This window comes from Marmota marmota, unplaced genomic scaffold (assembly GCF_001458135.2).
Source record: "Marmota marmota marmota unplaced genomic scaffold, marMar, whole genome shotgun sequence".
Classification (NCBI taxonomy): domain Eukaryota; kingdom Metazoa; phylum Chordata; class Mammalia; order Rodentia; family Sciuridae; genus Marmota; species Marmota marmota.
In genome coordinates this window covers 19,363,951-19,381,829 of record NW_026000037.1, presented here as the reverse complement: position 1 = coordinate 19,381,829, position 17,879 = coordinate 19,363,951, and the positions used below count along the sequence as shown (strand labels likewise).

General features: G+C 38.4%; 1 protein-coding gene across 1 annotated transcript in view; it reads right to left on the bottom strand.

The window, feature by feature from the left end:
• Cntnap5 (contactin associated protein family member 5) overlaps positions 1 to 17,879 on the bottom strand; it is a 790,323-nt gene that overhangs the window by 418,574 nt on the left and 353,870 nt on the right. The window contains exon 5 of the mRNA XM_048812122.1: positions 3,800 to 4,003. Coding sequence (XP_048668079.1) covers positions 3,800 to 4,003 — 204 coding nt within the window. The remainder of the gene's footprint in view (positions 1 to 3,799; positions 4,004 to 17,879) is intronic.

Below are 17,879 nucleotides of genomic sequence, written 5' to 3'. Positions count from 1 at the left end.
GCAAAATTTATACATGAAACTTGAAATGCTTGCAATTTTAAGTTCATCTTTTTATTCGGTCCCTTACCCTAAAGTGCTGTGGATAGACGTGTCAGTCCCCTCACTTCCTTTAGGACTCATTTTTTTTTTTTATTATTTTTATTGTTTTTTCTTTTTATTAAGGTCAACATACACAACTGTTTTCACCTAAACTCATTGTTTTATTAAATCTTTTCTAGATTTATCTTAACTGTTCAAATATGAATGCCACATTAACTTTCTTTGTGAATTTCAGAAAGCCTGAGAAAAGGGGGGTGAGAACATTTATTTAGATGATATTTTGGCCAAAGTTATTCTTAGAAGGAGATTAATTTGCTTTGATAAAACAGGTGGCCACTCATGTGAACCTCCCTATGCCTGCCTCCACCAGACTTTCAGAATCCACCTCCCAACCTTGAACTTGTCAGATTATCAATACTAATAATCACTTGTACTTATTAAGCATCTCCCAGAAGGTAAACTTCACATACATTGTTTCAATTATTTCTGATCACAACTCTGTCAAAAGCCCTGTCTCCAAAAAGTCACATGACTTACCCAAGGACACAAAGATTAGGGATTCAACCCACTTCATCTGATTTCAAAGCTAATATTCTCACCACTCCTCTTACTGAAAAAAATGCTCGTATTTCTCCCTTATTTCCTGTATTCTTCCTATCTGCTCCCCACTGTAGGAACATTGTAAGCTATGCTGCTTAGTAGAAATGCAGGGTCTCAGAAAATATTTGGATGAACTGTAAAGCAGATAGTTATGGCAGATGAAAAGGGTGCCATACCGAAGGGGAGGGATATGAAATAGAGAGAAAAGGCAAATTTTATCTCCATAGGCTACACAGTTCCAGAAAGCTAGCCCTATATCCTTGCTTGATGGTATGCAAGATTTATGAACAGTATTTTAAGCACCCAAGTCAGACCTCTGAAGAAAATAAGAAACTAACAGGAAATAAGCCACTGCAGCGAACCTGACCTTTAAGTCAGGCAAATCTCTATGTACCAATAAAACAATGAAATCCATGTCTTTTCAGTGAATAAAAATACTTTCCAGATTTAGGAGTTGTTCAGCTCTGGATCCTAATTTATATTCATTCTCTGTGACTTTGTTACTTTAGGAAAGTGTTATCTTAACCTGTTTATGATATATGGTTTTGATGATTCATAGCTACTACAAATTTTATAAATACTACAAAGTTAGAACATAAGTAGAAAAAGTTATTTCACTAGGCTGCAACTGGCAAATCCAACTTTTAACTGAGCTCAGGCCCTGACTTAATGTACTTGTTTAATCTCTTCTTATTACATAAATGACAGAAATGTGGAACACCTCATCCCACTGACACTTTGTCTGCAATGCCAATCTCCTTCCCCTCTTCATAATTGAATCTTCAGATAATGCAAGGTTAATCCTAGATGCACATGTCCCATCCCAATCTCTCTTCTCACAATCTGACTCATAAATGTAGTCTGCCTGATATTTAATATATAATTTTTTATGGAGGTTTACAGATTTGGAGAGAGTGCTAATCCCAGGTCTACAGCTATGCAGCAGTGTGATCTTAAGTAACCGACTGGGGTCACTTACTGAGTTTAGATATAATGTATAGGACTGCTTTGTAACTTAAATGAAATATATATGTGTGTATACATATTCATATATAATATCATATATAATGTTAATGTATATATATAGGTGTGTATGTGTACGTATGTATATATAGACATACAAAATGTTTAATACAAAGCAAGATTATGGTTTCTTAAAAGTGGCAATCTGAAAAAAAATTATCTTCCTTAAATATGTGTGAGTTGACTCATTAAAATGACTGAATTTCAAAAGAGCGGAGTAAATGTTCATTTGACCCTTCGGAGGCTATGAAAAGCTTTTACTGAGATCTCAATAATCTGACCATGCAGTTGAGGGCTTTGGTTTTCAAGTGTTGCACTTGGCCCCAAAGGACATCAGCTCTGCACATGTTTATTCTATTCCAGCTGTTCGTATTAGAGATCGCCCAAACATTCTGCCTCAGTTCAAAGGCAATGAATTCTTGTAAGGATGAGTGACCTGAGTGCACTATTGATGTCTTGTTTAGTTCTTACAACAGTTTCCGAGTCACGTAATTCTTGTGCTCTTTGATTCTCCACCTGCCTATGTGGGTTCTGGTTGTTGTCATTCTGTAGAGGGAAGATTGCCATGGGCAATCTGAATGAGATGTGCAAAAACTAGGAAGGGGAGTCTCTCTAATCCCCTTAGGCATTGAAAGAAGAAATGTCTTTCCCATTTAGTAGTCTGGAAAATTCAATGTTCTACCTTAAGAGATTAGGCCAAAGAGAACTACCTAGTAAATTTCACTGCAGAACTTATTCTGTTGAAGTCAGACACTGTAGTGGTACTTAGATAATGGAAATACGAGTCATCAAAGAGTATCTCTTGAAAAGAACACCACACTTTGCATGTCTCTAAGCATCTGACTAAAGATGCCAATTTTGAGTTGAACTAGGGATTCTGTAGGTTCTTCCTGTCACCGTGCTCATCACAGAGCTCAAGAAGGCCCTCAGAAATGCCTCAAAATAAAGACCCAATGTGTTTGGATTTGGGGGTGATGGATGAGAACACCACTCTTCATCCTTATGACTGTCCTGCTAATTGCTGGAACATATTTTGCTATTTTTATATTTCTAGTCTCCCATGCAACTTGAGTTTACAAACTGCTATCGGTTATGTCTTTCCTTTGTTGCTGCTATCTGATAGTAAATACTAAAAGACAATTCTCTTCCCCTCCCTTTAATGTTAATAAATAACAAATTGGAGCCAAAGTGGTGGCACTCTTTTATTAAATGGCCACTTGCTCTCTCTTTACCTTGTCTTTATTTTGCAGTCTTGTTGTTTTATTTTTGGTTTTGTTTTTACCTACAGATGAGCCTTTTTGGTTTGCCTTGTCTTCTTGGGGAGCTCTGGTCCACTGCCTTCTGTACTTTGCTTACCCTTCTTCACTTGATCACTTGAAGCAGTCTGAGCCCCACTCTTTTCTTCCCTGTGTTAGGGGAGCCCACTACAATGAAATACAGACCTGAGTGCAGTGAGGTGGAAAGCCATGCAAAAGCTAACTCAGGTCCCAGGAGGTTCAGGTCCTAACCCCTTAGGAGGAAGGAGGGCAATTTACACTAAACAAGCTGGCATTGGACAACTATGATTCACTCTGGCACAACCAAGTCACATTAAAAAAATAACAAGGTTTCCCTTAAGACAAGGGAATGTTCAGACTTAACATCCCCCTGCCGCTTTACATATATCACATCCCTCCCTCCCCCACTCCTGAAGAAATAACCAAAAACAACTTAAATATTTCTCCTCCACATTACCCTAAAATCTAACTATCATAAATGATCATTATTTCATAAAAGAGATGGGGGCATGCTCATTATAATACACATGTGCTTAAACTTGCTAAAATTTGAGTTACTAAAAGAAATAACTAGAAAAGAGATACATAGACAAAGAGATACATAACAAGTAATAGTTAATTGGTAGTTCCCTCTACATAGCAATACCACCATTTGTCAAATAAAGCCATCTACTATTTAAGTATTTCAAAATATGGTACTTTTCTACCCCCAGGCAGGTAAAGGTGATAGGGTACTTGTAACTCCAGGGATTTCCCTGTGATGTACTGAAAGCACTAGTGTTTATGTGCTACTGTGACTTGTTATGAAGAACAGTTTTTTTGACAGGCACAGAAAGGGAGTGGACAGAGCTTGATCCTACCCAGATTGAGGTACAAGGCAAGCCTCCCCTTCTGGAGTTCCAGGGTGATGTGGTCTCCACGTTGACCTTCTCCATGGAACAGGACCCCATCTCCTTGCATGCTCTTGAACTTGAGGGAGATCACATCTTTGAGTGTGCTCATCAGTTTTTGATTGAACCTATAGAGAAGTGAGCTTCTGCCATCAAAGTCAGCAACATCCGATTCTGGGCACAAAAAGAGAGGAGGAAAAGAAAAATCAGCATTTATCCTTGGGATTCCTGTTCCTGTTTTTCGATCTTAAGCATTATCCAATTCACAGCAATGTTCTTGTGTTCTGGAAGGTCCCACCTCAACAGGAAGCTATAGACTAGACCCAATCTAATTAGACTCCGAGGAATTATTCATTTATAAGCAACCACCACACACTGAGTCAAAGTGAACTGATCATCAGACTGGAGATAAAAAACTCTCATTAGTGATATGTCAGCCTTTGCTTGAGGGGACAAGTACCTATGTCAGGCTTTACTGTCAGGTGCCTGGTTTGTAACATCCTCTCATGATTTATCTTCCTTATTAATTTGCTTCTGACAGTTGGAATCATTTGATCTCCACATCTCAGTCTTGATGCTGGAGATCAAAAAGAGATATAATTTATTATGCCAACTCTGCTTGGGTCATTCTGTCTTCCCAAAAACCTGTGTTCAGAAGGATTCTGAGGATTCTTCTGAGGTCAGCAGAAAAGAACAGTCAGCAAAGAAAGACTTGATGTTTGAATAGAAAGGTAAATACATTGTATCTTTGCCATTCCCGCCTTGTACTTTGCTGGCTATACAATATAGTGCTTATAAAAAAAATTATTAATTATTAGTTTTTACCTTGTAATTATGGGATATTTTTCTTTCACATAAAATAATAACTACAGATGGGGTACTATGTGATATTTTGACATGCGAACCCTGTGTAATGTTTGAATTAGAGTAAGCATATCTATTTCCGCAACCATTTATAATTTCATTGAGGTAAAAACACTCAAAATCTTTCTTCCAGCTTTCTTGAAATAAATAGTAAATTATTATTATCTATACTCACCATATAGTGCAATAGGACACCAGAACATATTTCTCTTGTCTGAATACAACCTAGTACCTCTTCCCATCTCTCCCCTCCCCAGCCTCCATTAACCACTACTTTACTCTCAACTTCTATAAGGTCAACGTTATGGGTTCCACACAGGCATCACATCTTGTCCATGCTTGTCATTCGGTGCCTGGCTTATGTCATTTAACATAGTGTCCTCCGGTTTGGGTATTATTAAAGACAAAAGATAAGATCTTTTAGACAAAATTATGTACTATGCACACATCTGACAAATATATGCCAAAAAAAGCTAATAGAGACTTTAAGTTTCATTTTTCCTATTTTTATCATAAAAATTTTTATGGTAAGCTTTTATTAATTTTGTAATAGAATGAAGGTATTGTGACTTGTGCTGCTATAAAATTGATGTGGCTGTGTCCCTATAGTATGCTGTTTTTAAGTCTTTTGGGTATCTTCAGTGGATGAATGGATAAAAAAATGTGGCATATATATATATATATATATATATATATATATATATACACATACACAATGGAATTTTACTCAGCAATAAAAGAGAATAAAATCATGGCATTTGCAGGTAAATGGATGGCACTGGAGAAGATAATAGCCAAGTGAAGTTACCCAATCCCCAAAAACCAAATGCCGAATGTTTTCTCTGATATAAGGAGGCTGACTCATAGTGGGTTAGGGAGGGAGAGCGGGGGAGGAATAGATGAATTCTAGATAGGGCAGAGGGGTGAGAGAGAAAGGAAGGGGACAGGGGATTAGCAAGGATGGTGGAATGTGATAGACATCATTATCCAAAGTACACGTATGAAGACATGAACTGGTGTCAACATACTTTATATACAACCAGAGATATGAAAATTGTGCTGTATATGTGTAATAAGAATTGTAATGCATTCTGCTGTCATTTATTTTTCTAAATCAATTCTAAAAATCATATATTAGAATAATATGTAACAAAGAGAATGAATTAACCTCAAGATGAAAACATAATAAATTTCTCAAAATAATGCTAAGCAAAAAAAAAATAGAACAAAAGTAAGGCTATTTCATCATAACTTAAAAGAGATTCATGATGTACTATCTTACATGAGTGAAGTAAAGGCAAATAGTGGCTTGAACTGGATGCAATTGCCTATATTTCAAATCCACTACCCAGGAAAACTCAACTTCTCAGTATTTGCTAAGTAATTAACATCCTCAGCTTGAACATGCATAAGGATAAATTAAGCACTTTTTGACCAAGATCAAGAAATATCCTTGTAAATTTAAAAATCTGAAATGAAGAGAAAAATGAAGTCAGACTTGCCTATGATTAATTTTAAAACACAACTTCACAATTTATTTCTATGAAATTTAGTATAACCAAAAGGTCATTGATGGCTCCAGATTGTAAAAAGGAACTGCCCAAATGCAGAGAGATTTTTACAAACACCTACCCCTCTGAAAACCTTCTCACCCCACCCCATCTGTGCATTTGTGCCTGTCTTCTAAACTGGAGTTTTACCCAAGTGAAATGAGGTCTACAGGAAGCAAACTGCCCTCAATCTCAGAATAATGAGTACCCTGGCATGGGTAAGAGCACAGATTTTGGTCTATAATGGCCATAGAATTTTAGCTTGTTCATCTTGGATAACTTTACCTCTTTAAGATTGATTTCTTTCTTACCTATAAAATGGGGATACTTATATCCATTAGAAAAGGATGCCTCAATAATTAATTGTCTGATACATATATCGTGACAACACATAGAAAGCAAGGACATTGGGCCAGACACAATATATGTTTTAAATCCATTAATAGGTAGTAGGAGTATGGGTCATAATGGGTTAAACAGAGGGCCCGAGTTCCTAAGTACTCAAGTCTAACAGCTGACAACTCCACCTTTTCACCCCAAATGCTACTTTTATGTTTGATTCAATGGCTTACTGCCCAGGGAATGGAAGTTTGGCCTCAAGTTTCTTATTCTACCACATTTCAGCTTCTCACGCTAGTTGTAATGCTGCACATGTGTGTATTGTATACTCTTGTTCTCTTCTGCTTCTAGTCTGCCACTGCACAAGACTCTGGTAGCAATTGAGTTCGTAGGAGTTTTACTGCCCATCAGAGAGAAGAACAACCACACATAGCCCATCAGAGCTTGTAAAGGTGAATGTGCGGAGTCCTGCACACTCAGAGGAGACGGACCCAGTTCAAAGCAGAGAAGGTTCAGAGAGTTTTTCTTAGAGGAAGCAAGAAATATGCTGGTCTTGAATGTTACATGTGGGAAAAGATGGACCCAGTGTCTCTGGGAAGAGAATGATAGGATGAGGACATGAGGTACATCACAGCACTATAGGAGGTAAAGTGGTCATAGGGGAAAGGGCACAAATATCTCAGTTTCCCAGTGTGTTTGTTTCCTGTAGGCTTAGGGACACAACACATTGAGTGCCATTTAAACATTAACTCAAATTCCACCTTTATTCATGGAATCATTTATCTTACTGCATCTCTCACAGGCAGATACAATCTCTCAATTTTGCATTCTCATAGCACAAGGAAGGCCCCCACAATTTGGATCACTGTTTTGTGTTAGAGTACCCCTCAATAAATTGTGTGTTTTACACTCACTCACTGATACCTCCACTGTCTTAGGAACCTCCTGAGAACCACCAGCGCTGAGTACTTAGCAGAGTCTGGGACAGGACAGGAAGTTCCTGATGGATGTTATAGTGAGAGAGCATGGACCACACTTGCCTGTTATTCCCTGGAAACAGCACTGAACAAAGGCAAGAAGAATGCTTTGTAGAGAAGCCCCTCTGCTGACCTGGGCCCTGGATGAGGCAACTCTGCATTAAAAACATCAGCCTCACTTTCATTCTTTGTGAAATGGTGCAAAACAGTATATTTATTTAAACTTACAACAGATTGCAGTACAACAATTATGTAATAAGAAAGCTTCTTTCAAAAAGGATGTGAGCGCACACGCGTGCACGCACACACACGATATTTATTATTTTGCTGATATTTTCCCCATCCTGCTCCATTTTATGATCTCACAGTATGGTGGCATTGTCCAAAAAATACTTCATGAAACCATGAAGTTCTCAGTCAAGTTCTGGGTTCCAGAAACTTCCTTTCTCCAGTAACTGTACTATTGAATTTTCATCACCGTCCATCACAACTGTTCTGATCTGCATATCCTTATCGCCAAGGTCTGGCTAGGCTAGTGACTTAATTGATGAAATGTCTTGATGACATAGGTCACTGTGAAGGAAATACATCTACATGTTGAGAAACAACAATGAAATCACTGTTGGAACCAAAGAGACCAGTGTTTCATTTCAAGTTTGCTACTTAAAAGCTGGGACACTTGAAGCATTTCTTGATTTCAAACAAGCTTTAGTTCTCCTATCTGTGCAATGGGACTTACAGAAACCTACCTTACAAAATCTTTGAGAACTGCAAAAGCTCACCTCTGAAAATGAAAATTCTATTAGTAGTGCAAAAGAATTATTCAGTAGTAAGGGTTTCAATCATGGTATGAAGACACTATGAAGAATGCGGCATTAAGACATTCTGTCCAGGATTGGGGTTCCAGAGAATTCACATCATAGTCATAATTCCCATTTTTCAAATGAGGAAATCTTGGCTCAGAGATGAAAAATTATGCAGTGAGCAAGTGATAGAGGTAAAATCACCCTGACCCCGTGTTAATCAGATTAGTGTCCCGAGTGTGATGAGCTCTTTTGTGAGTGCTGCCCCTCTGCCTATGAAGCTCCTGTGCTCCACTTCACTTATAGTTTGGATCTGGAATGTCTTCCATAAAGGTTCAGTTTCTGGCCTGTGATGTTTTCAGGAGGTGGGGCAAACTTTAAGAGATGGGACCTCATGGAAGGAGGTTAGGTTGGTGGAGGTGTGCCCTTAAGTGGGATATTGAGTATTTGGGCCCTTCCTATCTCTCTCCTTGTTCCTCAGCCACCATGAGGTAAGCAACTTTGTTCTATCATGTGCTACAGCCAGGATGTGCAGCTTTACTACAGGCCCAAAACAACCATGGGACTGAAAGCTATGAAATAATGAGTCAATATGAACCTGTTCTCATTTAAGTTGATTTTCTCAGGTATTTTGTCACAGCTATGGAAACCTGGTTAACATGGCTCAATCAGATTCCATCCTTTTCCCTAAGAAGTTCCCCATCCCACATTAGTAACAGCTTCCCTCAAATCATGCTGCTATCTCCTTCATAATTACACTCACATTGGCATTAGTTACTTGTTTGTTTCTTTATTTGTTTAGAGTCCAGCTACCCCAAATGCCAGTGCATCCATTTGGACATGTGCCAGATATGTATTATTCACTGCATTATTTCTAAGTCTAGCACTTGGTCCAGAAAGTTATATTGGCCCAAAACACTAAAGAAATAAGATAGTGACAAATTGTGGTACCTGTATACCAGAGCAACGCTACCTGAGCATCCTCTGACTTCCTACATCATCTTCTCCATCCTTTAGTACTGGCTGCCTCTTCACACTAAGAGGTATAATTTCCTTTGCAGGAGCATGCTCAACCACCTGAGCTGTGATCCCTATAGCCCTCAGACAAACTCCTTAGTGTAGTGAAGAGACATATCTTTATTGAGCATAGACCTCCCCATTGGAACAATGGAAACAGCTAAAAAGAACACTTTACATATCCAGAACTTGGCCAACCACCCTGGACATTTGCAATATTAATTAAATCACACATGGAATGCATCAGCCACCTCACAGATTGAGAAGTACAAGCTGAAGAAAGGTTTTGAAGAAGGATTAAATATTTCCCAAGTTGAATACTTAATACCTCTCCCAGACACAAGGGAAATACTCATCATCTTCAAATTCACTGGGATAAAGCAAATTCAAAATGGTGATAATAAAGACCCATTTTCCTTTTGGTTGCTGTTGAACAAAAATTTTTAAAAAAAGTCATTGTATGCTGAGTTATTATGATCATTTGTCCTGATTATCTCACTTGGAATTTGATTTGTAGATGGGATCTGGTTTTGGACATCAAACTATTTGGAGTGTTAAAGATACTTCAAGTGTTTAAGATATAGTGTTTAAGATACTTAAGTATCTTGGTAGATTATTACCTTTTAAAAATACAAAAGGCAAAAGGGAAAGGAAAGTGTGTTGAAAAGTACATGAAGGTTAAAGAATGCCTCTTACTGGCAGATGGAGAACATGGTACCATCTTGGAAGGCAGTGTTAAGGGAACTCACAAAATAACTAACAAAACCAAATATAGCTTCTGTTTTCTCTGTCACAACTTCTTGTAAGACACACATGGGGATTTCTTTCTCTGGATTAAGTAATCTTTTCCTCAGGGTATAAAGAGACTAATTAGCACATATCACTTCACTTAGTGTTCTTAACAACGCTGCAAGGTACTGATTTTTCATCCTTTAAAAAATGTGGAAGCTGAAGCTCAGAAAGATTACGCACCTTGCCCAAAGGGATACACAAGGTAATGAGCTGTTTGACACTGAAACCATATATTTTTTCTCATTAAAGAATGGATGGGGAGGGGCTGTCTAGGATTACATGAGAGGTAAAGGACTTGGTGCATTGTGCACAGAACATGCAATGGAGAATTGTGTGTGTGTGTGTGTGTATGTGAAATAAGATGTCTATTTAAATAAAAGGTAAGTTGAAAGTTGAAAGGGGAGATTTATCTTCCTTTACAGTTATTATGCATTTCCATGGGAACCTGCTCATCTGGATTTGCTCCTTCATGATAGGAAAAGTTCAATGGAGCAAGTGGCCTTTCCTGAGGGAACCTGGAAATCACATTACATGGTGGCTTCTTTAAAGTTGGACCTCTCAGCCCCACTGTATCCACTGAACTCAAAGCCTCTATCCTAGTTGACTTTTATAGTCTTGTTTCATTCATACATTATTGCCCACAACAGGGCAGGAACCGGGAATGCAGAACAGGGTGAAGTGACACCTTCCATAGAGGTCCTGAATTTAAGCACTAAGATGGAACTGCAAACCCAAAATTCCATATTGGTAGGCAGCAAAAGAGCACTGTATATTGAGGCTGTCCAGAGGAGGGCTGCCAAGATAGACAGGTGGGGCAGCAAGTCACCACATAATCCAGGTGAATGCAGTGCTTCTACAGAGTTCTGAAGGATAAGTGGAAATCTGGAAGATGAGGTGACAGGAAAGGATGCTACCAACAGAAAGATGGTGCCATGTGTTCAAAACAAGGAGAAAAGAGAATGGAACTTCATGTTGAATTTGGGAGGCATCAGTCTTGCTGGTGCTGTGGCCTAGAGGTATGCTCTTTGAACAAGCAGTATTAGTATATCCTAAGAGCTTGCTACAAGTACAGGATCTGTTATAGCAACAAACATCGTAATAGTCAAGTTATGGAACCAGCCCATGTGCTCATCAACAGAAGAATGGATACAGCAAATGTGGTGTACAGACACAATGGAGTTTTTACTCAATCACAAAGAAGAATAAAATTATATCTTTTGCTAGTAAATGGATGGAATTAGAGAACATCATCTTAAGTTTAATAAATCAGATTCAGAAAGTCAAGGGCTAATTTTTCGCCTCATATGCAGAAGATACAGAGTGAAAAATGAAATAAAAAGGGACTCACAAAAATAGAAGGGTGATCAACAGAATAGAGGTTAAGGGATCAAGGGGAAGATGGGAGAAAGAAAACATGGAGGAATCGGGTAATGAAATCCATCAAGTGTTTTTAGGTATTATACAAAGATATCACAATGAATCACTCTTTTAAGTATAATTATAATGCACCAAATAAAAAATAATAAATACTAGGGAGAACAATAGAAAAGAGGAAGTAGCCCAGGGAGAGGGAGGAAAGCAGGAAAAGGGGAGGTGGTGGGGAATAAAATGGAGAAAATTATGTTATGTGAATGTACAAATATGTCATAGTAAACCCCACTATTACTTATGATTATAATGTATTAAAAACATAATAGCATAAGAAAATTAAGTATAGGATATGGGAACTCATAACAGGACAATGGTGATTCTGACATTCATGAAGGTCTGAGAACTTCTGTACTGAAGCCTAAGAATGTCAGAGGCTGTGAGGAACCCACAAAGTCAGGAATGCTATTAAAAGTAAAATCAGGACTGGTAGTGTAGCTCAGTGGTACAGCCCTTGTCTAGCATGCATGAGGCTCTAGGTTCAATCTGCTGTAACAAAATAAAATCCTATGGGTTTTAATGTAACATTGAAGTTAATAAAATGTTCCTGAAGCATTTAAAGTAGGGACACTGCATGATCAGTTTTAATTTTTGTAAAGAGGTGTTTCTTGGTAAACTCATCTGCTTACTTGCACAGTTAGCCACGGTTCCAATCCTGGCTTTTTATCCTGCCCTTTCTCTGTGGAATTATCTAGCTCTGTTGTTTGTAGTCAAGGTAATGAAATCCTAATTTGGGCCTTATGGAAGTTTTTTTTTTTTTTTTTCCCTGCCATTAATACATGATGACTATTCTTCAGAATTCTTTATTTCATCTACAGTGCCAGTGACCCAGAACACAGCTGTTTGATATTTATTTCCTGGAGTAGACAGTCTCTCCCTCTTTCTGAAAATTGATTTTTAAGATCTCATCATTGTGAACTCAATTCTTTTCAATTGGTGGTTTATTAAGGTGATGATGCATTGGCAGATTTCTCTAGAATATGAAGAATAGGTCAATTGTGGGTCCAGCAGTCCCCAGGATAAGGGCAGTTCCTGCATCTCAATGGCCGCTCCATTTAGGTCAAGATAAATCCAGCGCACTCTTGCCACCCTCCCAGCAGAATGGAGTAATGTCAGCACTGGCCAGATTTCCCACTGGGCCTATAATTGCTGACCCAGCTGTCATGGCTTGTTTTCTGGAAAAGACAGAGTTCTGGAGGCAAATTCTGGCATATTTGATGGATATTGGTAGCTTGTCATCAAACTAGCTAAAAAAAAGGGGGGGGGGGCTGTACTGAAGAAAATATTTCAAGCTCAAATCCCCAGTGAGCTGAGAAGACTCCTGTGTGGGCCTGAGAGAAGGAGTCTGCTTTCTCATCTGCTGGAAACCCAAGCTCCAAGTTGACAGGAGAAACTATCGATTCTCTCTGAGACAATTAGTCCCACTCGGACTGTTTGGTTGTTCCCAGTAAACAGGATTTTCAATACAATTACATTTTGAAGCTTTTCTCATGATACATTATATAAGAAAAAATGATTATTATTCAGACCATAGGCTTCCACCCAAGGCTCAAGGGCTTTGGCTAGCAATCCACAAACCACAACAGTCAGCTCAAATTTGCACACATTCCCCTACCAATTCTGTGATTTTTCCAGGTCTTGTCAGAAACTATGATAACCTCAGATGAACTATAAACAGGATATAAGTTTCCAAGTCAACTGTAACCACTTCTAAGAATAGTCGTTCTCACAAATTTTCTGACATTCCTATGCATAACGGCAGGTAAAAAACAGAATGGGCCTCAAGAAGACAACAGAAAAAAAAACCAAAAATCAAAGATTGAATTTTAAAAATCTTAATCCTCACCTTAGTAGATGTAGTTTTTATTAATAACTTTTAAAAATATTTTTTTTAGTTGTAGTTGGACAGGATATCTTTATTTATTTATCTTATGTGGAGCTGAGGATTGAACCCAGCACCTTGCACATGCTAGGTGAGCACTCTACCTCTGAGCCACAATCCCAGCCCCAGCAGATGTACTTTTTATTTCTGCTGCCAGACTCGTCTTCTTACAAAGTTAGGTTTCTTTTAAATGCATAGATGTCTGTGAGCATTCTTAAAATGTGTAATTTATTTGAACTTTTCACTACACTCATAATGTATTCAGTTTTTCATTCATTCATACTTGGAGTCTGTTGGTGGGTATAAGGCACATCCTGTATTCATTTTGGTCACTGTGCTCTCAGATGCCAAGATCAGAAAGACATAGGCCATGTTGTCTAGGGAATCATGCATATGAACATCAACATACATGAATCCCAGTGGCAGAGTAGAATGTAATAAAGGGAAGTGTTATTATGGTCCCTACAACCCATTTCCTAAACAGTGCCTTGTGGAGTGAAAAGGGAGGTGTAAATAGCTAAACAGGAACAGCAAGCATGAAGATGCACTTAGTGCAGAAAATCTGGAAAACTATGGTCACCTCAAGTGACAGGAGCAGGGTGGGCAGTTAAGTGAGAAGTCAGTGGTCACCCCCATTAAGAGGTAGATGAGATAACTAATGAGCTCATTAAGGGAATAATGTTGCAGAGATCTTAATCACACCTTCACAGAAGAAAGGGAATGATGAAAGCAAAGGCTGATTGCAGGCAGCCAACCCTTGTGACAATAGCGTAGGTAGATTATCAGATACTTCCCTTGGTTACTTCAACATTTAGGGGTCTTCAGATGCTACACACAGCTAGCTGCTCCCTGGAAGAGTACTTATTTAGTGAAAAATTAGAAATGAGAGTTGCTATTTTTCTGTTTCACACTGGTTGGTACTTTTTCTATAGAAAGATTGTTATGAGTGGGGGAAATCAAGCACTCTTTGTCCATGATTCAACCTGGACACAATCTAAGGAACTTAGAGCTGGAGGACCACATGGAATGATGAAAAATCACTGCAGTGACTACTTCAGTAGTGAGTTAAGTGTAAAACAAACTGTCAGAGGCAAGGCCTTGACATTCATGTGGAAAACCACTTGTTGCAGAAAGAGGTTGATCTGTTAGGTCATTTCCACTTTTAAGGTTTTCATTAATGTTGCCACCATTAGCATATGAATCCTGGCAATCAGAGATATGGTCAGTCAAATCACACACTGGGACACAGAGCATTAATTCTTCAGGAAAAATTGCTCCCTGTCCTCCCTACAATATAGTCACCTACCAAAAGGTGTTTTGCTCAGACTCCCCATCTGAGTATGTGTTTGACTCTTATGGCTTCTGAAAATCAGAATTCCTAAAGGGCAGAAATGATCTTATTAATTTCTATATCCCCAAGCCCAGCAGACAGGGGCTAGTGAGGAATGTTGATGAGTGTTTGATGGAGCTTTCAGAACCTCAATTAGAAATGTTATGAAGAAGTCATTCATTTAGGATAGAAGATCACAGTCATTTTTGTTTACTGTGTTTATGTTGCATATAGATATGCAAATTATTATCATTGAATATATTTTTCACTCGTGGATTAAAAGCAGACTCCATTCACTGACTGACCTAATTTTAAGATGCTTCTGGATTTCAGTTTTCTCATCTCTAGAGTGACAAAAATGGTAATGGATTATCTTGGAGGTGTTTTCAGCTCAAAAACACCAGGATTCTGAAGGTGGGATTCAGAGCTTCCATGAACCTGCAAGCCCCAGACCAGGTCCAGGGCAGGAACAGCTGTAAGCTGGAATTTCAGAGGTTCCCTGTGATAGGGCCATTTGGGCCTTAGCCCATCAGTGATGAAATTTACAACTTGTTGGCTTCTACCAGGTGTGACAAATGAAAACAAATGATAAGAACAACAATGAGGAGGTCAGCAGAAGCAGAGACGACAGGGAAATTTATTTGAGGAAAGAAAGTATGACTTCAGCTGTGAGGGCGATAAATTTTGGATGATGTTACTTGGCAGTAATTAACCAAATAGGAGAAAGATATTATATAGAAAGGAAGCAACCTGAGGAATAAAATGATGGTTGTAGTTCTTAATGAGACTGGGAAGCCTGACAGATCATTATACTTTATCAAAATTCATAATGATTTTTAAAATTAATTAGCTTCCTGTACATAAAGAAATTCAAACAGAAGACCCCAGAGAAAACTTAATGTAGCCTGCAGTCTCCAGATGGCTGGATTGAAGGTGTTGAAACCCTTCAGGACCAGGTGTGTAAGAAAGCTGACCTCCTTTCTTGGAAGTACAGGGGAGATGTGATCCTGAATAAGGAGGCAGCAAAATGAAGGAAAGTTTAGCCTAAATAACTAAGGCAGAAATAATTTTTGAGTGCTTTATCATATGCCAGGCACTATTTCAAGCAATTAGATGCATGAAACACACACTATTATTACCTCTTTTTTATGAGTAAAGGAATCTGAGTTTCACAGAAGACCCAGGATTGCCTAAGATTACATAGCTAGTAGGTCCTAAAACCAAGTTGCTATCTCTGGTAGTTTGAGTCCAGGGCCCATGCATTTATCATTGCATTACCATGCATTTAAAAGTTCAGATTTCACTGAAAATTCTAATGATTAGCAACCAGAGATATTAAAATGATAGTTCAGGCTAAGAATTACCTGACTATCACAGTTAAAAAAGTAAGTTTGAGACAATAGTTTCAAGTTCTGACTCCTCATTCTAACTACCTAGCACCAACAAAAATGTGCTGGGGGTCCTACCCAGAGATTATGATCTGGTCAGAGCAGATAGAGTAGGTATTTTTAAAGATAAATTCTCAGATGATTCCTATGCAAAATTAGGTCTGAGAAGTCAGATAAGGGATGTAGGAGTGGAGATATGTGAGCCTAGGAGTTGTTGGTGCTGGAAATAACTTTATCCCTAGAGCATCTTAGCTGCATAAGCTCAAAAATTGTAGGCTGCTGACTTTGATTTTGTGAATAAAATAATAGTAATCTGTGTATGAAAAGACTGATTGTGGTTTATTTCCGCCAACAAAATTTTCCCATGTCTTGTGATACTTTAAGATACTAATGCTTAAGCATAAAAGGGCATGGAAGAAAGCCCAAGAACATAAGAAAAATAGAGCACTGGTTAAGACCCTGGCTCAGAGGGAGTCTACATGTAGTATGAATATTGAGGAAATTGATTATTCAAAAAAATCATTTCCTATTGATAGAAATGAGTCTTAACCTGTGCTGAATGCTGGTACTTGGCCTTACTGGAGTTCATTACTTGGTAGGTGATACAGGTAATTCACAACAAAATATACATATAAATAGCTATTTAAAATAGATGATAGATGGATGGATAAATAGGAAGATAATAGATGCAGTTAGGTCATCTAGATAGATAATGGATAAATATAATTAGGTCATATACATTGGGTGATCAATGCTGTGAAAAGAATAGTAATGTTTTAAGGTAGAAAAACTATGAAAAACAAAGAGTAATCTGATTTAAAGTTAAATCAATTGACATCTTCCTGAGAAACTGATATTAAAACTGAGGTTAGAAAGGCAGCGGAGCACAACAGACACTAGGATGGCAATTTGTAAATCAATGGATGTGTAACTGATGTGATTCTGCAATCTGTGTATGGGGTGAAGGTGGGAGTTCATAACCCACTTGAATCAAAGTGTCAAATATGATATGCCAAGAAATTTGTAACGTTTTGAACAACTCACAATAAAAAATTAAAAAAAAAAAAAACTGAGGTTAATTAAGCAATGAGTCAAGGAAAGGAGAGGGCATATTCCAGGCAGAGGGAGAAGTCTAGGCAGGGATCTGAGACAGGAGAGCACTTGACAAGAGAGAGCAGAGCAGATGGCCAGTAGGGCTAGAGTCCAGATGAGAGCAGGCACTGCTGGGTGGTGAGGCCTGTGAAGTAGTTAGATACCTGCAGGACCCAGGCTTCATGCATGGAACTTTGGATTTTTCCTAAGTGTGGTCAGAAGTCATTGAAAGGTTTTTAGTAGGTAGGAGCTCAACTCAGTGTTTTATGATGATCCTTTCGGCTGTAGCAGGATAACGGACTGAAAGAGGGAATGATTGAAAGGGCATCGCTAAGTGAAAATTGAGTAGATAGAAGACAGAACTGCACTAGGCTAGTGACTGTGAAGATGAAGAAAGGGACAAATTTGTGATGATTGGGATAGTGACACTGATAAAACTTGCTGATGGATTTGCTGTAGGAAGTGAGAGCGAGAAAAGATTTCAAGAAAGACTCCCAGTTTATAGAAATAAGGGACTGGGGATGGGGGGGTGGGGCGGGGGATATAAAAAAGACAAAATGTTACTGTCTGTCCAAGTCGACTGGGTTC